The sequence below is a fragment of the Moschus berezovskii genome, chromosome 1 (genome assembly GCF_049115385.1).
Source record: "Moschus berezovskii isolate FMDL1 chromosome 1, NW_MosBer_1.0, whole genome shotgun sequence".
NCBI lineage: Eukaryota > Metazoa > Chordata > Mammalia > Artiodactyla > Moschidae > Moschus > Moschus berezovskii.
In genome coordinates this window covers 14,733,119-14,757,532 of record NC_142460.1, presented here as the reverse complement: position 1 = coordinate 14,757,532, position 24,414 = coordinate 14,733,119, and the positions used below count along the sequence as shown (strand labels likewise).

The 24,414-nt window shown below is 40.6% G+C and overlaps 1 protein-coding gene across 1 annotated transcript in view; it reads right to left on the bottom strand.

Annotated features, from left to right (window-relative positions):
* Positions 1-24,414, bottom strand: part of KCNH8 (potassium voltage-gated channel subfamily H member 8) — a 495,092-nt gene that overhangs the window by 152,423 nt on the left and 318,255 nt on the right. The window contains exons 6-7 of the mRNA XM_088834824.1: positions 18,013-18,170; positions 13,216-13,423 (exon numbers count right to left, since the gene is read on the bottom strand). Of these exons, the coding sequence (XP_088690950.1) occupies positions 13,216-13,423; positions 18,013-18,170 (366 nt within the window). The remainder of the gene's footprint in view (positions 1-13,215; positions 13,424-18,012; positions 18,171-24,414) is intronic.

Sequence of the window (24,414 nt, the reverse complement as noted above, 5' to 3'; positions counted from 1 at the left end):
CATACCTGTATATGCATAACTGAATCATTTTGCCGTACATCTGAAACTAAAACAACACTGATAATCAACTATGTGCTGTGTGTGTATGGGATTTCCCAGGCAAGAATACTGGAGTGGGTTGCCATTTCCTTCTTCAGAGGATCTTCCTGACCCAGGGATCAAACCCTCGTCTCCTGCATTGGTAGGTGGATTCTTTACCACTGTTCCGCTTGGGAAGACCTTAATCAATTATACAACAATGTAAAATCAAAACTAGAATAACTTTATTCCTCAGCTGTGTTGCAATACGAGGATCACTGAAGAAGAAAACCCATATGATTAAGACGATAAACCGGAGACGGCGACGGCACCCGCTCCAGCGCTCCTGCCTGGAGAAGCCCATGGAGGGAGGAGCCCGCTGGGCTGCAGTCCATGGGGTCGCGAAGAGTCGGACACGGCTGAGCGACTTCACTTTAAGACAATGAACAGAGGAGAGCTTTTCACTCGTTCAACTTTCGTGAGATCAGTTTTAACACAGACACACTACTACATCTGAAGCAGGAAAACAACGATGACCTATTGCGCACATTAAGTGTGTTATAATGAGCTGTAATGAAAAAGAAGCTAAAAAGAATATATATACTTTAATATGTATGTTTGTGTGTTACTGTATCACTTTGCTGTATACCTGAAACTAACACTACAGTGTAAATCAACTCCATTTCAATAAACTTTTTTTGAATTAAAAAATACTTTAAAATAGAGTGTGTATTCCTTTTCATGAGACTGTGCAGGTGGATTATTTGGCAAATATCATGAATAAAAGTATTTTCCTCGTTTCTCTCTTCTGAGTTTGTAATCAGTTCAGTTCAGTCGCTGAGTTGTGTCCGACTCTTTGAGATCCCATGAACTGCAGCATGCAGGCCTCCCTGTCCATCACCAACTCCCAGAGTCCACTCAAACCCACATCCATTGAGTCAGTGATGCCATCCAACCATCTCATTCTCTGTCATCCCCTTCTCCTCCTACCCCCAATCCCTCCCAGCATCAGAGTCTTTTCCAGTGAGTCAACTCTTCGCATGAGGTGGCCAAAGTATTGGAGTTTCAGCTTTAGCATCAGTCCTTCCAATGAATTTTCAGGACTGATCTCCTTTATGACAGACTGGCTGGATCTCCTTGCAGTCCAAGGGACTCTCAAGAGTCTTCTCCAGCACCACAGTTCAAAAGCATCAATTCTTGGCGCTCAAAAGCATCATTTCTTCGGTGATTAGCTTTCTTTACAGTTCAACTCTCACATCCATACATGACCACGGGAAAAACCATAGCCTTGACTAGACGGACCTTTGTTTGCAAAGTAATGTCTCTGCTTTTTAATATGCTATCTAGGTTGGTCATATTCTTTCCTTCCAAGGAGTGTCTTTTAATTTCATGGCTGCAATCAGCATCCGCAGTGATTTTGGAGCCCAGAAAAATAAAGTCTGACACTGTTTCCACTGTTTCCCTATCTATTTGCAATGAAGTGATGGGACCGGATGTCATGATCTTAGTTTTCTGAATGTTGAGCTTCAAGCCAACCTTTTCACTCTCCTCTTTCACTTTCATCAAGAGGCTTTTGAGTTCCTCTTCACTTTCTGCCATAAGGGTGGTGTCATCTGCATATTTGAGGTTATTGATACTTCTCCCAGCAATCTTGATTCCAGCTTGTGCTTCTTCCAGCCCAGCGTTCCTCATGATGTACTCTGCATAGAAGTTAAAAAAGCAGTGTGACAATATACAGCCTTGACGTACTCCTTTTCCTATTTGGAACCAGTCTGTTGTTCCATGTCCAGTTCTAACTGTTGCTTCCTGACCTGCATACAAGTTTCTAAAGAGGCAGGTCACGTGGTCTGGTATTCCCATCTCCTTCAGAATTTTCCACAGTTTATTGTGATCCACACAGTTAGAGGCTTTGGCATAGTCAATGAAGCAGAAATAGATGTTTTTCTGAAACTCTCTCACTTTTTTGATGATCCAGCGGGTCTTGGCAATGTGATCTCTGGTGCCTCTGCCTTTTGTAAAACCAGCTTGAACATCTGGAAGTTCACGGTTCATGTATTGCTGAAGCCTGGCTTGGAGAATTTTAAGCATTACTTTACTACAGTGTGAGTTGAGTGCAATTGTGGGGTAGTTTGAGCATTCTTTGGCATTGCCTTTCTTCGGGATTGGAATGAAAAATTCCTTAAAAAACTGTATTAATTGGGTCACCCCTTCTCTGGCCTCTGCTGTCTTGAGGATTGTATCTACACATTATAAGTAAAGACTCCAATCCATTTTTTGGTCATATCCTTCTTTTTACTTACTCTGTGTCTGGCATGACAAAAAAATTTAAAAAGTTCTGAAATGCTTAAATATGAGAGATTTACCCCCCAAAGTCCCCGTTCTGAAAGTCTCTGGAAAGAGGAGGCATGGGTCGCCCTCATGTATACTGGTCTACAGGTAGGTTGTGGCTGGCCCCTCAGATGGTGCTTGGCTTCTCCATTTGCTCCATGAATATAGGCCCCCTTCTCCTCTAGGCTTTTTATTTTGTGACCCCGTCTGTGGAAGAGTTTTCTAGACTAAACAGATGCACGTCATCCACTGGCCGTTTCTCAAATGCACCGTGAGATTTCCTGCTTCTGTGCCTTTCTTCACACTCTGCCCAGCTCTGCCTTGCCACCTAACTGTCCTCTAATGCAGCCTCACCAAAGCAGTACTCATTTTCTGAAGCCCAGCTCAAATGCCATCTTCAGGGAGATTCAGTTAGAAGCACTGCAACTTCTTTCTGAACTAGCAAGGAAGTTTTTGCCTGTACAAACTTACGCCAAACCAATATTAAAAAAAAAAAAAAGTCTGAGTATCTTTATGTCCCCCTCTTGAATTTCTAACAACAAAGTCCACTTCTTGAAGGCAGGCTCTAAGATTCCTTGTTTTGCTCCCAGCTCATAATACTATCCTTCTTAGGGCCTCAACAAACACTTGTGTCAGTCGCTCAGTCATGTCTGACTCTTCAACCCCATGGACTGTAGCCCTCCAGACTCCTCTGTCCATGGAACTCTCCAGGCAAGAACACTGGCGTGGGTTGCCATGCCCTTCTCCAGAGGATCTTTCTGACCCAGGGATCGAACCCGGGCCTCCTGTGTCGGGGGCAGATTCTTTACTGTCTGAGTATTTCTTTTATAGTAAATACTGAGAACTTTGTAGGATATAAATGCAACAATCTCAAAGAGGTCTTTTTCTCTTTTATTTTTTCTATATCTTTAGTCTTTTAGGAAAATAATACGCAGAACATTAAACTGTCACTTATTGCAAAAGAATTGCTATGATTAATATACTCGCTGGAAAGAAATAATTGTATCTTAAACACATTTGATGATGTCTTCTTAAGACAGCGACATAATTTATTTTCCTGGTAACTGAACAATTCTGTCTGAAGAATTTCTGATTTGAGGTCTTTAAGTTTAAATGATTTCCCCCCATAAAGGCATTCCAAGTGGGAATAAGGTCTTAAGTAATTAACCCTTATTCAATTGGCCTTTTATGGGTTAGATTACAACCATTTGTATATTTCAAAGGTAATATACAAAAATATCACATTGGAATTTAGGTTATGTTATTTTGGGCAGAAGTGAAGACTGTGGTTCTGGTAAGATGATGAACTTACCTTATGTGCAAGCCTTTCTGATAGAAACACCTGGAAATATACATATTCTTTCAAAAGAGGAAGTAAAATGTACACATGCAAAAATGAGGAATAGCAAGTTTGTTGGCTGACACTGTGGTGGGGATGGTGTTGGGGAGACAGGGATCACAGCTTGTCAGAATTAACAGTGTCTGATCTGGGTTTCATGGCCGCAAGATGGTTCTTTCACAGTGCCCAGCAAAGCACACTGAAGTCCTACAGACACTGGAACCGACGCCTTGTATACAACTGGGATATTCGAATGTGATACACAGAAGGTGAATGGTAGAAATAATTCATCCAACTGTTACAGAGATGATGAGGAAAGCCAGAGTTTGAAAAAAAAGTAGCGTCTTGAATTTAAAAACTTTAGAGCTGTGCCTTGCATGCGTTAGTATCTAAATGTATACTCTCCATGAAGCGCTGAAACCTTGAAGCTAAGAAATTTTTAAACATTTGATCCTAGGGCAAGGGTAAATCCTACTGCTCTTGGCAGAAGCAAGCATACAAACAGCAACCAAAATGCTGAATATTCTCATAGCTCGATCTGCACAGGCCTTCCCTGGTGGCTTAGACAGTAAAAGATCTGCCTACAATGCGGCAGACCTGGGTTCAAACCCCTGGTCGGGAAGACCCCCTGGAGAAGGAAATGGCAAACTACTTTAGTGTTCTTGCCTGGAGAATTCCATGGCAGAGGAGCCTGGTGGGCTACAATCTATGGGGTCACACAGAGTCAGACACGAGCAAGTTACTAATACTCAATCTGCATGGGGTCACAGCTGAGTGACTGACCTTCAATCTGTACAGGATCCTACAAGAAAGAAGCGCTATTAAAGATGAATTCACAATCAACTTTTTTAAAAAAATTACAAAATCCATGAGGAAATAGTTCACCTTTTGCCAACAGAAAATTGGCACATGATGAACTTCAATTAATAAAATAAAACTGAGGCAATACAGTAAGATAGTATGCCTTTTATAATATTTAAATTCAATTCAGAAGCTTGACCTAAGGATAAAAGTAAGAAACTGGAATTATAAAAAAGGAACCAAAAAATTATGGAAAATCAAGAGATCTGAAAAAGTACCGAATAAAATTTCTATATATAGTTGGTCAGACAATAGTTAATAAGGATCTGTACCATATGTATAATTAAATTCAGAAGCTTGACATAAAGGACATATATAAAATCTTGAACTAAAAATTATATTTAAAAAATTGTATGTACATAATACTATCCTGACACATAAAGAACATATTCAATTAAGCTTCAATGGACACTGAAGAATCGGGATCGCAGAGACCAAACTCTGTGAAAACCAATAACTATAATTAGAAATCTCTAACAAAGTTCTAATTTCAGAAACTTCATATAATTTGAGTAACTTTTGAGACTTCAACGCTTAGAAGTGTATAGTGTTAAATACATTATTTAGGAAAGAAGTTTCAGATTAATGAAATTGAGGGTCTAATTTACCAAAAAGAAAATTAGAATGACCCTCTCCAGAAAAAAAAGAAAAAAAAATTTTATATATATATATATATATATATATTTGTTCTGCCTTGTTCTACTCTACTTACTCAGGGAATGAGAATTTAAATAAGAACTGGACATTTTTTATACCCTCTACTCCCCTACCCCCTCCATGATTTTCACAAGTTTCAAAACATTGGTAACAACTGTTGATGAAGGTCTGTGGAAAAAAACACATACAGTATGTGTTTAATAATAATTAACACATACAGTATGACCAACTGAATAATTAACTAATACAACTGCTTCAAAGAAGAATTTGACAATTTGTGCTAATTCTATAGATGCACTTGCCTTTGACCCAGAGAAATTCTTGCATGTGAACACAGAGGGACTTGTATTTGATTGCTCATTGCCCACGATCTGTCACAGCGAGGGGTGCAAATCAGCTCAGTAGGGAATGCACAAGAAAGGGTGAGGAAGTATTGATCAGAAGGATGCGAAAACCGGCCTATAGAACAACAGAATTCTAATCAACAGGTAAAAATAAACATGCAAGATGTACAACTGTGATGGACTGATCTTAAGAAAAAATGGGTTCATGAGAACGTAAAAAGATACAAAGAAGAGAGGAATCCCGGCTCCTGTGTATATTATCTGTGTATCGAGGGCAAGCCACACAATCTATGTGCCTTGGATTTCTCACCTGTAAATAAAGATGATAACAGCATTGGTATCATAAAATTATGGCATGATTAAATGAATTAGTTCCTACAAAATGCCTTAATGCCTAGCACCGAGAAAGCCTCGTGAATGGTTGCTGTTGCTATTATCATTATAATTATTATTACTACTACTTCTTATATGTGTGATGATTTATATGGAGGATAATGAGGGAAAGCTGGAGAAGAAAATGTCAACCCACTCCAGTATACTTGCCTGGGAAATTCCATGGACAGAGGAGCCTGGTGGGCTACATGGGGTCTCAAGAGTTGGATGTGACTTAGCGACTACACAACAATAACGAGGGAAAATAATATCATATATTGCTTTACTGATATATGTGCATTGTAACAACAGCATCTAAGACCACCTTATGCACCAAACTGAACAGCAAGGAGGAAGGACAGGAGGAGCAAGGCAGAACTGAAGGGCTGTGGGGCTCTGGCTTTCCTGTTTATAGTGTTTATTTTATTTATTTGGCTACGCTCAGTCTTAGCTGCAGCCCACAGGATCGTCAGCTGCAGCCTGTGGGATCTAACTCCCCGACCAAGGGTCCAACCTGGGTCCCGAATTGGGAGTGCAGAGTCTTAGCCACCGGACCACCGGGGAAGTCCCAGGCCTCTGGTTTTAACTGTAATATTGTACTGATTTTTAAAATAGAAATAAAATAAATATGTTAAAGCAAAATGTTAAAAAAGATATAAGTTTTAGAAGGGGACCATTATATTTACTCTAAACTTTTTCTGTTAAAGATATTTCATAGTTTAAAAAATAAATTTCCAGGAAATTTCAAAATTTTAAGCTTTAGGGGTTTGTTTTTGCTTTTTGGAAAATGGGGTTGAAAATATCTGCCACATGGGATTTTAATAAAGATCAGATGAGATAATACACACAATTAGGCACCGCACCATGTATGTAGTAGGTGGTACTTAATAAATGTAAGTTAAATATTAATCTAATATAAATCAACTGTTTTCAAAAAATGTAAAGAAAAAACAAATTTCCAAGTTATTTTTCTACTCATTTATTTCTTGTTCATGTATGAATGAGTTCGCAGATGTGATGGGGATTGGAAAAGCATGAGAAATGAAAAATCAGAAGAACTCAACTGGTGTTGGTTTAGGATTTTATAACTGGGAGTATGAAATTCACAAAATGTCAGAAGGCTTTTTAAAACTTTGCTACTCAAAGTGTGATGTGGAGCCCCACTCACTGGGGAGGTGGTTAAAAGTGCTGGATCTCGGGCTGCACCTCAAAGTTTCTAGAATAGAATCTGTTTTTTAATATAATCCTCACATGATTTCAGTATACATTAAAGTTTGAGAGAGTACTTCAAAAAAATAATAAAGTACAGGGATCTGTCACTAGGGTCCATTTTAATGGTTAGAAAACTTCATTTTAGGCTTTTTCTCCCCTTTCTTAATTTCATATATTCCCAAGAATGAGAATCTATAGATCAAGGTTATCTAAAAATGGTTTTGTAATCCTTTACACAGAACCTGAAAATGTAGAGTGCTAGTCAACTCTACCTTCTTGAGGGAAAGGATACAGTGATTGAAATAATCAGCTCACATCATTAGCCTGGTCATTTCCCCCCCATTATATAAGGCCTGTAAAGGCTAAGCCGTTAATAACTAGACAGTCTTTCAAATCAATCAGCTTTTTATGATGTTTTATCCAATGAGGATCAGGAGATTTAGGATTAAAGCTGTCAATGAAAATTTGAAAATGGTATCTTACTTAATCCTTTCTTCCCATTCTAGATTTTGGGCTTTTTATTTTTTCAGTGACACAGATACACGTTTAGACATCTCCAATGGATGAGAGTACTCCTGCCAAAGGATTAAAAGATTAACAAGATTTAAAAAAAAAAAAGCTTCCCTCTATTACAGTACACCCTCATCTCTAACGTTGAAGCAGAGCATTTAAAGTTCAGTGTGTCACAGCCTAGAAACAGAGATAACTTCGAAACAACGCAAGGTAGCCTTTTGGCTACAAAAGAGCTGCAGACCATGTACGGCCTCGCTGAGGAGGCAAAGCCTGGGGAGTACCCTGTGAGGGGGACACGGCAGCATAGACAGATACGGGGGAGGACGCATCGAGAGCGGTCACACCCCACCTTTCAGCCAAATCCATCTGACCTATGGTGTCTGAGAGGCGTATGATCATTTACACATGCATTTTGATGACTGCTTTTATAAATGTCACTGTATGTGTTTAAGCATTAGGTAAAGATGTTATTGTGTAAGACAGTGGGGGCTGTCTAAAATCCTATGAGAAGGCAGTCCTCTCCGTTGTGTATAGTAATAGAGAGACAGAGGGCCCCACTTCCAACCATGAAAGTGTAAGGTCGCTGATGGGGCTCCCCCTTGCCCAGCAGTCCATGTCTGAGCATCTGATAGAAGCTCAGCCAATCAGATTCTCCTTTCAGGGACTGTGAATCCCAGATGAACAGAAGGTTAGGACTCTTGCTCATGGCATCTACAAAGGCAGACGCACATCCGGGCCATCTTTGCAAAATGCCAGCAACTGAGCCTCTTGCACTGGGGCATCTGGGGCTGCCTTGGCTCATATTCTTTTCCCAAGTCTTATTTTCCATCCTTCTATTTCTGAGTCTGCATGTCCTTTGAGATTTGAGATCCAATTCCTTTTCTATCTCTGCTTGGAATCAAGAATCATCACTAATACAGAAATGTCACCTCTTCACTGGATTAAATTTTTTAAATTAATTTTTTATTGGAGTAGTGTTGATTTATAATGTTGTATTAGCTTCTGCTGCACAGCAAAGTGAATCAGTTATATGGGCTTCCCAGGTGGCACTAGCGGTCAAGATGCAGGCGACATGAGACGCGGGTCCGATCCCTGGGTCAGGCAGACATCCTAGAGGAGGCAATGGTCACCCATTCCAGTATTCTTGGAATATTCAGTATTCCAGAATCCCACGGACAGGGGAGCCTGGCTGGCTACAGTCCCTAGGCTCGCAAAGAGCCGGACGCGACCTGGTGACTAAACAGCAACACAGGGAGAGGGATTCAGGCTCGTGGCTCTTGACTGTCACTTAGCAATGAAATGACCTTGAACATCGATTCATTCACAAACTCCTTTTACACATTTCCATACACCAGGAATTGTACCCCACAGGAAGGAAGCAGTGGTGGACACAATTGACAAAAGCCCCTTCCACGAAAGAATTTGTGAACCTGGAGCTGGATTTCTCACCATAAAGTCGAAGGGCTGGACTAAGGTCCTTCCCAGCCTAAAATTTCACTAAGCAATAAGCCAAATCTCAAATTCCTTAAAATATGGTGGTATAGGAACACATAAAAATATGAAGTAAAACAGAACACTAGGCAAACCAGCTTATAACTTGCCTCTGATAGAATGGATCTTAGGAGTATTAATTCTTCCTTACAAAAATAGATAAACTATAAAGAAGGGACATTATAAAATGTTTTTTAAAGGTTAGCTTCGGTTTTGTCTGATGCAAAATATTGAAACTCTTTTAGGAAGCATGCCTGTCAAGGACAAAAGGGAAAAAATTATTTCAAGGAAATTAACAGTGATGAGAAAGGAAGTTCCATTTTATTCCTTGGGAAGATGAATCTGTTCTGTATATCTGATATTAGTCAAAACATAAAGAACAATGTGTTCTCTAATCAAGTTTTATGTGTGTGTTGAATTTTCTGATTCATGGTAATTGGACCAGAAAAGGTAAAGCATATTATTAGTGGACAAATTACATAGTAAAAACTAAATTAGCCTAGACTCTCAGCTGCTTCATTATAAAATTAGGTAGGAGAGGTCATAATTATTTAATTTGTGTCCAAATCTCAGCTGGAAAATGTTCCAAATGAAAAAACGATCCAAGTAATTTTAGGAGAAGGGAAAGTCCTTGTAGCCAAGCTTATAAAACCCAATATTGACAGACATAATTAACATACTACCTTCCTGACCATATCTCAAGAGGTGTTTGGACAGGAAATCTAATTCTCTAAAGATAAATGCTCCGTTACTTTTTTAAATCGTAACTTAGTGAAACATATCATTTCCTTGACATGCTGTCAGCATAAGATGCCCTTCGTGACACATCCCTCAAAGTTGTTGACATTGGATGGTTGCTTCTGCTGGTTAACATGGGCAATGAACTATAATAGGAAATAGATATATTAAGTACACAAAACTGAATTTGTTCTTCCATTAAAGTCATAAATTGTGGAACCTGAAATAGCCTTTCAAGTTATCAGCGTGTTTTCTCACGTTATCGATGGGGAAACAGGCCCAGGCAGGTGAACAAAATCACGACAAACCCCGCGGTTGATGGATGTTGGAGTCGTGATGAAAGGAGACCCACTGCCTTCAGTCCAGGGTTTTCCCATCTCTGCGTTTTGCCAACACTCTCTTTATGAACTGACTTCCCGCTTACAAGGCTCCATTCACGACACTGAGCTGTAACACCCCGACCAAGAGTGGGTGTGGTAGGGGGCAATGCAGAAGCCGTTCAAGGGGGTGGCTCCTTTTTTCTTGGAAAGTAAATATTCCTGCATATTTGTTAGAAGAAAAACATTAAACTGAGCAGTCAGTCTGCAGCAGGACTGGTAGGTTGGAAATGAAACACAAAGTTTTCCTCCTACAGCTGAATTTGAGAGTGTGCATAAGCTGAATTTCCTTGTCTGGAGACTCTCAGGCTAGACTAACCTTACGAATTAATATGAATGTATAGGTGAGGGACGGAGAAGGCAATGGCAAGCCACTCCAGTACTCTTGCCTAGAAAATCCCATGGATGGAGCAGCCTGGTAGGCTGCAGTCCATGGGGTCGCTAAGGGTCGGACACGATTGAGCGACTTCACTTTCACTTTTCACTTTCACACATTGGAGAAGGAAATGGCAACCCACTCCAGTGTTCTTGCCTGGAGAATCCCAGGGACGGGGGAGCCTGGTGGGCTTCCATCTATGGGGTCACACAGAGTCGGACACGACTGAAGTGACTTAGCAGCATAGGTGAGGGAAATTTGGTCAGGTCCAAAAGGCAATCAGGTAACTGATCACAAATCAGAATTAATATGGATTGACAACAAAGGCAGAGATTTAGTGCTGTGATTCACTGGACAACATTAGGACCATGCTAGAGTCCGTGATGAAGAAGCATTCTGGACGAACTTATAAAGAGGGAACAATATTGAAGGACAGAAAATGTTCAATCCAAGCACAATCCAGACTTCGATTCTCCTTTCAGTCAAAGCTTCTTTCCCCATCTCTGTCCCTCTCTGTTTATCCCTCTCAACTCATATTCTCTTTATGCAGGAATTTTTGTTTCCGTTGTATGACTTTATTTCTTTTTTTTACTTCATTTCTGAGAATGGATGTCTACAGCAAAGTATAGAAAAATATTGTGATAAGGAGCATCAGAAACTGATTCTGAGATGAAAATTATCGGATGCATCAGTTTCTTTGTGTAGCTCCAGGACAAAACTGAGATGTGTAGGAACATTTTTAAGGACCTGGACAGGAGACTCAGTGGAGAAGGAAATGGCAACCCACTCCAGTGTTCTTGCCTAGAGAATCCCGTGGACAGAGGAGCCTGGTGGGCTGCTGTCTATGGGGTCTCACAGAGTCGGGCACGACTGAAGCGACTTAGCAGCAGCAGCAGCAGACAGGAGATTCACTCCCTTGAAATTGCTTTCTAAAGTTCTCCAGTTCATTCTCCAAAGATGCCCTCTGAAGGCTTTGCATATGCCCTATAGTGAGAGACTGGCACTTATAAGAGTCCACCCAGGGATGTTCTAAATGCTCTCTGACATGAAGTGCTCATATAAGAACTCAGAGCATTTTTTTTTTTTTCCTTCTTGGGAATCCCTTGCAGCTTTATCTCTGTGCAAAGATCTGAGCTTCTTTCAAAATTCCAAGATTGATTTTTGGAGAAGATAAATGAAGGATTTTCTAGCTAGCCAAGGAACAGATTCTCTGATTAAATGTCAGATTAGGAAGAAAAAATACCCTACATAAGGTACTGTGACAATTCTCTAAAAAGAAAGACTGTGAGAAGGACACAGATATTTTAAAATAGAGGGTTATAGCCTTCAGAATTTTCATTTTCTATAAAGTCCTTGTGGTTGATATAAGTTTAAAAATATGCACATATGCAGAACATTTCAGATTCATTTATGCAGAATTATGTAACACTTGGAACAACTCCCTTAAATTCCCATGGATTATAGGGACATAAAATTTTACAAATTATATTTGTAAATGTCCCATCTTCTTTATCATTACAAGTTCTCAAAGTATACTAAATATGGAAAGACAGTATGATAGTGTTCTTTTTCTTTTTTTAAAGGAGAAAACAGTAGACTTTTTCTATTATTAACTTGCCACCTCAGATACAAATGATCATTTTCTTATGATTTTAAAAACATTGTAGTGACTGGCCAGGTTTACTGTTCAGTTCAGTTCAGTTCAGTCGCTCAGTCGTGTCTGACTCTTTGCAACCCCATGAATCACAGCACGCCAGGCCTCCCTGTCCATCACCAACTCCCGGAGTTCACCCAAACTCATGTCCAACGAGTCGGTCATGCCATCCAGCCATCTCATTCTCTGTTGTCCCCATCTCCTCCCGCCCCCAATTCGTCCTAGCATCAGACTCTTTTCCAGTGAGTCAACTCGTCGCATGAGGTGGCCAAAGTATTGCAGTTTCAGCTTTAGCATCAGTCCTTCCAATGAACACCCAGGACTGATCTCCTTTAGAATGGACTGGTTGGATCTCCTTGCAGTCCAAGGGACTCTCAAGAGTCTTCTCCAGAACCACAGTTTAAAAGCATCAATTCTTCGGCGATCAGCTTTCTTCACAGTCCAACTCTCACATCCATACATGACCACTGATAAAACCATAGCCTTGACTAGACAGACCTTTGTTGGCAAAGTAATGTCTCTGCTTTTTAATATACTATCTAGGTTGGTCATAATTTTCCTTCCAAGGAGTAAGCGTCTTTTAATTTCATGGCTGCAATCAGCCTAGCCCTCTATTGGATTTTTCAAGATAAGATCACACATGACTTTAGATCTAAACATTTCTATGCACATGCTGGTCATTTTTAAAAGTTCACCATTGAGACCTTAACCCACTATTCTTTGAAAAAAAAAAAAAAGCAAGGTTGTTCAGAAAACTCACTCAAAAGCGATCACCTGTATCATGGTCCCTCTCCACACATTTCCCCCCAAAGAGACTAATTGACGGTCAGAATACAGATATCATTATTTATAGGCTTATCTTTCACCTTCTCCAAATTCTAGACAGGCTTCCTTTTCACCTAAAAATGGAAAATGTGACAAAAGCAAGCCCTTACCCACTTCCCACTTGAGAAGGCTGTTGTCTTCCCGCTCCATCTTCCCGATGACGTACCAGATGCACGCCATCCAGTGGGCCAGCAGGGCGAACACGGACATGAGCAGCGTCAGCACCACCGCGCTGTGCTGCGAGTAGCGGTCCAGCTTCTGCAGCAGGCGCAGCAGGCGCAGCAGCCGCACGGTCTTCAGGAGATGCACCAGGGACACCTGCGGGGGACAGCGCAGCGGGCTCAGGGGCCGCAGCAGTGGGCCTTCTGCAGCGGCGGGCCTTCCGCAGCAGCGGGGCTCAAGGGCTGCAGCGGCGGGCCTTCCGCAGCAGCGGGGCTCAGGGGCCGCAGCGCAGCGGGCTCAGGGGCCGCAGTGGGGGGCCTTCTGCAGCAGCGGGAGCGGGCCCAGCCGGCGCGCAGGTGCCGAGGGCGCCTCTGGGGCCGTTTCTACGTCTGTTCTTGACATATGCTACTGGAAGGTGGTCAGATAAAGGCTGGGAGGGCCATTTGACCTCTCTGAGTGAGTGCTCATCTTCCTTAAGGCTTGTCTTCTCCACCTGCTCAGGGACTGAACACAACCGCCTAGGATTCTGATACAGGGCTGCAGCACAGGGGCTTAGGGCTGCAGAGGAGCCGTGTCCACCCTTTGAGTTCCTCGCATTCCCCTTCCCCTCTTCCGCGGAAGGAAGCCGCTTCACCAGAAAACAGTACAGACTGAAGGCAGTCACTGCAGTGGCAACGCGATAACTTAGGTTTCTCGTTTTTAAATAATGAGACCTAAAAACCTGAGTAAGATCCTCCCACAAATAGCAGCAGCACCGCCTGCCTCACGCGCTTTGCTCTCTTCTTTATAACTTTGCTGATAGAAAACGTTTGCCTGAAGCACACACATTCTGAGCTCTCTGCTCAACAAGCATGCTTAGGGAACCAAAAGCAAATGGCACAACATTTTGGAAAAATCTCCTAGATTCTGCCTTTGTATGAACTTAAAAAAAAAAAAAATAGACTTATAGTTAAGGGGTTATTTTCCTGACTTTAGGGCTCAACTGAAAAATGCCCACCATGGAGTCCACCAGAAAGGCCAGTGTCTATTGGCCCAATGCTATTACTAATCGACACTCTTCTCACACCTTCGGAGAGAAGTCAGATAATGTATTAACTCATATGCAAACAGAGTTTGACAAATCCCTGATCTATTCTAATTTGAGGGGTGAACTGTAAATAAAGGGCAAGCAGGTGGTTTGTATGGTTACACCTGAGAATAATTTTCCTTTATAGGCAGAGTCATAAACAAGGCCAGCATCTTTGGAGACTTTGCCTTTGTAATTATCTGGAGTTGATTGACTTTCAATTTCTCCCTCTTCCAGCTGTCTTCCCTTATCTCCAAAAAAAGCTGTATGTAGAAAAGTGCCTGACACATTTCTGTTAAATGAGTGAATGAATAAATCGTTATGTGAAGATACAAAACATCCCAGGCTTATATAACAATAGGTATTCAATAAAACTGTTTTCAGTTGTAATCTTGTGAATTATTCTATATTGAAATATAAAAACATCAGAAGGATGGGAATTCCCTGGAGATCCAGGGGTTAAGATTCCATTCTTCCACTGTAGGGAGCTCGGCTTCCATCACTGGGCAGAGAACTTAAGATCCCAGAGCAATGAAGCACAGCTAAAGAAAACAAAAAATCCTAAGGTCATTTAATTGAGGAACTTGCCAGGTAGCTGTGGTCTTTTATTCCATTTGGTCAGTTTTCTAGGTTGAGTCTTACTTTCTTCTCCTTTATCACCAAGTTCTCATCTATCTCTTCTTCAGCCGATTATAAGCCAGATGCAGTCTCTGCTTTGCGGCTCAGAGGAATTACTAGGCATGAAGTTATTTTATAGGTAGGTGAATCTGATAGATGACAATTTTCTACGTAAAGTGAAACCTGGAGCAGAAGTCTCAGATGGGGATACCATCTACTGTAGACTGAATTGTGTCCCTGCAAATTTCATATCTTGAAACCCTAACCCTCAGTGTGACAGTATTTAGAGATGGGGTCTTTGGGAAGTTTACAGGAGGTCATGAAGGCGGGGTCCTCAAGATGGGATTAACGTCTCTGTAGGAGGGGACCAGAGCCCCTCTCTCTTGCTCTCCACCCACTCCAGTATCCCTCCCCTCCCTGTCTGGGGGCCACGTGAGGACACAGAAAGAAGGCAGCCACCTACAAGCCTGAAGGAGCTCTCACCGAGAACCAAACTGGCGAACACCTTGATCAGAGACTTCCCAGCCCTCAGGGCTGAAAGAAATAAATTCCCATTGTTGAAGCCGGGCAGTTTATGATATTTTGCTACAGCTGCCTGAGCAGACTAACATGCCATCTTGAACACAGAGTAGGGATGCACGCAAGCTCCCCGTTTTCTCTGAAGAGGGATGTTTGAGGGACGAATGTGGAGCTGCCCTTCCACAAGAACAACAGCCATTTGCAAAACGACATGAAAATAGATGTGACCCTGGGAGTCCAGGAAGAGGCAGCCCTGGGGGTTTTGCTGGCAATTAAAAAATTATATGTATTCCTACTGGAGTCAACAACTTCCTGCTGTAAAACATGAATCTGGGCTCTTGATGAATGGTGCAAGAAAGAGGCAAATTTGATTTAGATGGAAATATATAATCTGAGAAAGAGAAAGGATTCTTCTTATTCTTGGGACGCTGCTCTAGATTTGTCACTGATGAGAATTACAAGCTTCTTGTAGATAGCTACGAGACAGTGAGGGAAGGCCTTCATTAAAAATTCCTGCGAATTGGCAGTTTCCCATTACCAGGTTGACATAACCATCGCCTGGCTGTCAACTAGGGAATAAAAAAGAGAGAAAGCAAGAAGCTAGTTAACACGTGCTGAGGTCTTTCTAGATATGAGACACTTGGCAAGGTATTTTACAGAAAGATTGCCTTTTTCAGGCTGCTTAGAAACCCTGCAGGAATTTTTATGGTTTGGAGCCTATTTTGACGTTAATTCCCCCAGGAAGTTACTTGGAAGGTAGGCGACAAAGCTTGAATTCATGCCTTCGCCTTCTTTACTCTTTCAGACTTTCTATGACTCAGCCGTAATTTTATCTCTCATGCCTCTCATAGTGACTTATGCACAGCGAGTTTAATAAATAAATATGTTATCTGTGCATAAAACATTTGCCATCAGCAACTGTGGACACAGACAAACTAAAATACGTAATATATTTTTGACGGCTGTCATACGTTTTTGAATGTCACCTATGGAGATGCGCTAACTGGATCCATTTTAGATCTTTAAACTCAGCGCTTTGGTTTATTTATTTGTTTGTTCCTGCTTTTCTTTTTGTTAAGTCTGTGTAGTGTAACAACAGTATAACATATAGACTTTTCCTCATAATTTATGCTCTCCTGGGAAATAAATATAATATTTTAAGCAAGTTTTTCTATTCAAATAGAATATTTGAGACTGACTAATTTATTGGGAGGAATAACAAACTTATAAGCCAATTTGTTAAATGATTATATGCTCACCCCTATGAAAAGCAGAAAAAAATATCACTGAACAAGAAAGATTCCTTCCTTCCTTCTTTTCCTTACTTTCTGACATATATTTGATCTATAACTTCACCTTTATAAAGAATTCATGCTATTTCACAGGTGAAAACGAAGAAAGAGCAAAAGCACAGCGAAAATGTACAAGCATTTAAAATTCATCAAATTATGAGAATTAGACTTCTTAAAAAATTCCTTACCCATGTTAATTTTAGGCAATGAAACTTTTAATCATATCTAAGCATCTTATGTATTTTATATTGTATATATTCAATACTTTATATTATATAATATATATTTTTAAGTTTATACTATTTGTTCAGTGCCCAAAGAAAAATGAAATATAAAAATTATTATTAGTATTTAGAAGCAGAGCAGCAAGTTGATTTACAGCAGAGCCTATGAGACACCATTTATTTAACAATTCTCCAGGATAATTTGGAAAATTTTTCTTATCATTTTATGCATTATATATTTTTTCGGGATATTTTCTGGCAGTCTTGCAGAAACCTTGTTTTAAGTCATTATACTCTAATTACAGTATACTTATCTAGTCAAATTCAGTCTTGCAAAGCACTTTAAAAAGTTCAGATAGCAATTCAGTTTAACACTGATTGATATTATATACTAGATTTTCCCCAGAGCTTGCCTTTCAGTTGAGTTATAAACCTCTTAGCGGTGTTGACACTCTCAACTTCCCAACTTAAAAAAATATATATATGGAAAGAAAAAGAAAAGAAAAATACGATTATGCAGGCAATTAACAAATGCACAGATTTGTACTAAATAGTCAAAAGTACAGTTCAGTCTTCATTCTGAAGTAATGACCGTCCTTGAAATATTGATCACTTCATTTAATATTGAAAACTATGTTTTTAAATTCTTGATAGAGAATATAATTTCTTTCGGGAAGGTTTGTCAACGTTTAATTTGAACAAATGCTTGGTAAATTTTTGCCTGCTAAAATTGGTTACTCTAGCAGCAAATTGCATGACTGGTCCAAAAATGCTATTATACCTTCTTGAAAGTCTATTTATAAGGGAGCACTTAATGGTTTTAAGAGTGTCAATTATTAAGTAGTAAAAATAGCTATGATTACAAGTGGGCATACTTTCTTTCCTGTAAGAAATCATAAAAATAATGCTTTAGATGAATAAAGAGAAGTTAACAGATATCAATAAAAATTCAAGAGAATGCTTGATTCCTGCTGGTCATTTTATCATTCAGAGTTTTGCTCAATCGGCATTCTTACAGGGACTCACCACTGTGACGTTGAATGCATACAGGAGGTCAAACGGCAGGGCGGCGATTAAATCGATGATGAACCAGGTGGTGACGTAGTGGATGCAGATTGATCTTGCTTCAAAGATGACTTGGCCAGACTTGCTGACGTAGGTTGTTCGAAAATTTAAAATAATATCTGAGAAAAAAAGAATAGAGAAAGAGAAGTTAGGAGAGAGAGAGGGAGGAGAAGGAAAGACAGGAGAGAAGAGAAGACGGAGGACAGCCGGGGGGGGGAAGAAGGAAGGGAGGAAGACAGTCGTGTCAAGTGAGACCAACAGCCGCCTCTTCATTTATTTCAGACTGACAACATCCAAAGCACTCTTTTTGGCAGATCCAGTTCAACTCAAAAAACAAGTATTGGAGAAGGGCGAAGAAAGTATTTTTGAGCACTTCATGCATTCCAGACTTTGGACCACATGTTAAAATTCAAAATAAATAAATAATAAGATGACCAATAGGCAACACATGCTAGATAATTCTCACTACGTACAGACATTGTCCTAAGAACTTGGTATAGGTTTTCCCTTCCTCCCTAGAACACCTTCCAGTAGACAGTGTTAAAGAGGCAGGAACCGTGTCTCAGTGGGAAAAGGAACTCATCTGTGATCATCTTGGCGACAGCGGCACAGACGATTTTGAACACAGGTATCCTTGTAGTTCGCACTCTTAAATTTTTTTTCCAATAGTACACTATGGTGCATACAAAAGTTTTAGTAATCTCTGTATGGATATGAAATTCATCCCTTCCCTGAAGGTGTCTGTATTCACAAAACATTAGAAATTTCTTGTTTGGATTTCTAGGTTAAATTCCCTATTCCTTTAAAGGGAAGATGCAATCATTTTTCAATCATTCCTTATATGACCCTTTTAATATACTGAATTTTTATGTTTATTTTATATCTGTATTTATTTTATACTTATATTTTACTATTTATCAAGCTTTTATAATATGTGATATCCTTGTGAGTGTTGGTCAAAGGACAAATCCATAGCCATGAGCATAGTCTAGAGCTCAATCAGGCTGCCTGTGAATAAACTGCTGTGAGTCTGTCACATTGTTCCTGGATTAAATACCATTAAAGCATTGGAAAAGTCCATTTTCCCCTTAATTTGCTTTATTTCTCAACTTAATTTTTGCTTTACATTGGAACATAGTTAATTTAAAATGTGTTAATTTCAAGCATACAGCAAACTGAATCAGTTATACATATATACATATCCATTCTTTTTCAGATTATTTTCCCATACAGGTTAGTACAGAAAATGAGTAGAGTTTCCTGCTATACAGTAAGTCCTTGTTGATTATCTATTTTTTTAAATTTAAATTTACTTATTTTTAAATGGAGGATAATTGCTTTACTATATGGTGTTAGTTTCCGCTACGCATCAACGTGAATCAGCCGCAGGCATACATATGTCCCTCCCTTCTGAACCTCCTCCCCACCCCTGCCACCCATTCTGGCTGTCACCGAGCACTGGGTGGACCTCCCTGTGTCATAGAGCAAATTTCCACTGTATCTATTTTACATATGGTGATGTATGTGTTCCCATGTTCCTCTCCCAATTCATCTTTTCCTCCCTTCCTGCAATACACCCACAAGTATGTCAGTTTTAACAAGGTGGATGAACCTAGAGCCTATTATACAGAGTGGAGTAAGTCAGAGAAGAAGAAATATTGCATATTAACACATACGTATGGAATCGAGAAAGACGGTACTGATGAACCTATTTGCAGAGCAGCAATGGAGAACAGACTCACTGGTTACCTGTTTTATATATGCCACGCGTGCTAAGTTGCGTCAGTCACGTCCAACTCCCTGTGGCCCCATGGACAGTGGCCCATCAGGCTCCTCTGTCCTTGGGATTCTCCGGGCAAGAGTACTGGAGTGGGTTGCTATGCTCTCCTCCAGGGGATCTTCCTGACCCAGGGATGAAACCCGCGTCCCTCACGTCTCCTGCATGACAGGCGGGTTCTTTACCACCAGCACCACCTGGGAAGCCCATCCTATATGTAGTGGTGTGTATATGCCAGTCCCGAACTCCTGCTTTATCTCCCACCACTTTCCCCTCTGCTGACTGTAAGTGTTTTTTCCAAGTGTGTGAGCCTGTTTGTTTTGTAAGTTCACTTGTATCAGATTTCAGAGTCACATTTAAGTGATAAGGTATGATCTCTGTGTTCTCTGTCTGACTTAGTTCATGCTGTACGACAGTCTCTGGGTCCATCCTTGTTGCTGAAATGGCATTATTCCTTTTTATGACTGGCAACTATTCCACAGTGTTGATGCACCGCATCTTCTTTATCCATTCATCTGCTGATGGGCATTGAGGGTGCTAGTTAAGTACAACTAGCCTATGGGGAATTTCAGGATTGGTGTGTCCCTGTGAACGCAGTGAGGGCTGAGCTCTTTATGGACTGGTGACTCCAACAGAAGTGCATTCTCTGAGGGACTTTGTTCATGGGGAGTGTCATGATTTAGGGACAAAGCTCAAAGGGTAGAATGTGGGACGTGAACACCCTAAAAAGAATAGGAATTTAAGGAGTTAGGAACTACCTAATTTTGAAATGAATTAGAGTACTGTTTATAGCTAATTTAAGTCATTGAAAATAAGTGGAATAGTGTTGTATGAGGTTAAAAACTTGTTGCTATCATGATCGTAATGATAACAATAATGAAATTACAATAATGTGCATTTCATATTTGTATATCACTTTTACTTTTCACTTCTTGTCACATTTGAAGTCAGAATTCCAAGTTTCACTCCCCTGTCCCTCTCCCCCCACCTACCATCTCTTCCCTGAGTCAGGGTGGATCCTGTGAGCATGACGAGATATCAAGGCTTGATCACATTACATTATAGGGCTAAAGGGAGGTGATCTGTGTGGCCTAACCTAATGAGGTGAGCCCTTTAAAGCAGAGTTTTCTTCCTCTGGTGTTAAGGAATTGGAAAGCAGTGAGGCATGCTCTTCCTGGCCTGGAAGAAAGCAAATGTCACATTCTGGGACGGACTACATGGCTGGGAGCGGCAGCATCTAATGGCTGGGAGCGAACCCTCCTAGATATCTACCATGGAACGGAGAGCTTTGCTCCACAACCATGAATGAATGACATGTGTTCAACAGCCATGGGACTGGAAGAGAATCCTGAGATCCAGAAAAGAACAAAAGGTGACATCTCGATTTCAACCTTGTGAGGCCCTGAGCAGAGACTTCAGCTAAGCTAGAGCTGGACTTCTGACCTATAGAAGCTATGAGATAATGAATGGCCATCGTTTTCAGATGATATGTCTGTGGTAACTGACTACGTAGCAATACAAGCTAGTATAAAATTTACTGAGTCATCTGGTTTTCATTGTAGCCTGTGAGATGAGATAATATAGGAATTATGACAAAGCAGATCAGTATTACAGTATTATAAGATAACACATATGTTCTTAACATGAGCCCAGTGCTGCTCCAGGACCTTCAGAACCATCGCATCATTGACTTCTTATAACAATGCTAACTGGTAAGCACTTCTGTTAACCCCTTTCACAGATGAGAAAACTGAGGCAGAAAAGAAGTCAGGTGACCTCTCCAGGATCACACAGACAATGAAACTAAAGCACAAATTAAGCCGCACAGCTAGTTAGGGAAAGAACGAGTCCCAGTCCAAGCCTCTTGAGTTCTGATTGTGTGCTTTGGGTTTTGATGTCTTAACAGAGACCAGTCATATCTCAGCTCTGGAAGGAGGTTCTAGGTGACTCAAAAAGAAAGCATTAATGTTCTAGACTATTGTGAATGATCTAACTTATGAAAAAGTTGTCAAGGAATAAAACTACTAAAAATACTTCCCCTGTTAACACTGAGAATTACTTTAGAGAATGAATGGCTCAACACTGATGAGCCTCTCAGGAAGGTCGAGCACGATCCCAAGGTGGTTTTCACCAGAGTGAAAATGCCTTCACGTGAAGTACCCACGCGCCCCGAGACACGGCCACCAGGATGGGGCTGGGAGTTCAGGGGAGTGCTGTGAGCTGTCAGAGCCGCAGGTGAACTTTTCATTCTTCCTTTCTAACTTTCTGAACTCCTGGATTTGTGCGTCAGCAGAGCAATTTAACAGCTTAGACCACCAGCTGTTGAAATAAAGCAGAGATTTCAGCTTCATGGTTTTTATAAGAAAGCTCAAGGTAGGCATTTAGATTGTCGTCTTATGAGGGAGAAGCCCAAAGGGTTGTTTACCAAACCCTTCAGTGAGCTTTGGTTTCCAAAATATAGGCTAAGCTGAGTCAATAAGTTAATTATCAAACTGAGGGAAAAAATGTACTGTGTATTTACTAACTAAACACCAGGTTCTATCACAAATTTTGTAGAAAGCTCACTGCCACCATCCACATACCTGGGGCCCTCCCCTAAATGGAGGAACGAAGAAATGACTGATTGGCCTTTGGTTGATTGATACAGCAAACATTTTTAAAGCTATATGGTTAATTATGTGGTTGACTAAAGAACAAAATAGACGTGCAGACTTCTGAATAGAAAAGGTATTTTCTTGGATGCGTCATTACAGAATATCTATTTAGAAATCTTTTTTAAAAGATAATCTGCTACTCAATTCAAGTGGATGAAAAGAAGATATTCTTATTTTAAGTTTAAGAAGAAATAATGATAAGACTTTTACACACAAAGAACATTAATAGCAAAAGAATGCAAATATATATTTGAAGTACTTGAATACTACTAGGTTTATTTTCAGGGAAAAACCTAGATATATGTTACATTCCTTCTAGGACAATGGTATTATACAAAGATTGCAGGTTTCTTGAGTGAGTGAGGAGTATTATTTTTATTTATTCTTTATTTTTAAACTCTTTTTAAAAAGTTTATTGAAGTGCAGTTGATTCACAATGTATTATTTTTTAAAATTTATTTTATATTGGAGTATAGTTGATTTCCCTGGTGGCTCAGAGGTTAAAGCGTCTGCCTCCAATGCAGGAGACCTGGGTTTGATCCCTGGGTCGGGAAGATCCCCTGGAGAAGGAAACGGTAACCCACTCCAGTATTCTTGCCTGGAGAATCCCATGGACGGAGAAGCCTGGTAGGCTACAGTCCACGGGGTCACAGAGTCGGACACGACTGAGTGACAGAATGGAATGGCATGGATAGTTGATTTACGATGTTGTGTTAGTTTCAGGTGGGTAGAGGAGTGAGTCAATTTGCATCTACATGCATCTATTCTTTTTAAAATTATTTTCCCATTTCGGTTATTACAGAATTATTTCTAGACAGCTGATTATTTTTTAAACCTACTTTTGTCATACACGTAAGAATAGACAGTTCTATTGTACTGTGGTTTGCAAGACACATTTTCATGTTTATTAGTTTGTATGGTTCCCATGCCAACTCTCTTGGGTGTACTCTCACTGACATTTTATCAATGACTTGGAAGACAAGAAAATTGTTTACAGTCATGGGGATAGTAAGCAAGAGAGAAACAGGACCTCATTTGACAGGCAATTCCATTTTCTTTCCATTATCTTAAAGATTCACTACACTTTCAAATGCTGAGGCTGAAGCTCCAATACTTGGCCACCTGGTGCGAAGAGTCAACTCATCGGAAAAGACCCCGATGCTGGGAAAGACTGAGGGTGGGAGGAGAAGGGGACGGTAGAGGATGAGATGGTTGGGTGGCATCACTGACTCCATGGACATGAGTTTGAGCGAGCTCCAGAAGACAGTGAAGGACAGGGAAGCCTGGTACGCTGCAGTTCATGGGGTCACAAAGAGTCAGACACATCTGAGCAACTGAAGAACAACAACACTTTCAAATAAATTTTAGAGGCAATAACAATAGTTCAGTGCAAGGAAATGTGTTTCTGATTGTAGCTCTTAGATTCACTTCAGCATTGGCAGCACCTAGGTAAAAGGATATTAAACCAGGTCACAGAATTGAATGCAGGGGAATGAACTGTCTTTGAGTCTAGAAATACAGGGATTGAGCACTTGTCCAGGGAGAATGGAGAAAGCACTGTATTCTCCCCACTGATAAGGATGTGCCGGCAACGTAAATGTTCCCTTAAATGGAAGAGCGAGATGGGGAGTACAAGTCGTTTAAGAAAGAGGGAAACACGAGTAAGGGTAGATAATGAGGAGGGAGAACAGAGCCTCCAGAGCCGGTGTCCCTCGTATCAGGACCAGGAACCAGGGGAGCAGAGTGGACACCGACCAACTGTGCTGCCCGAAGCCTCACCTCCCAGAATGTTTCCCGTCTTCAGCGAATTAATCAGTGCTGCATTCAAAGGCTGCACTAAGAACGTGTCTCCTCCAGACAGTCCACAACCTACCTAAACGGCAGTAAGGTTTTCATTCTGAGACATCTAAGAAAGCCTATGTATAAGGTTTT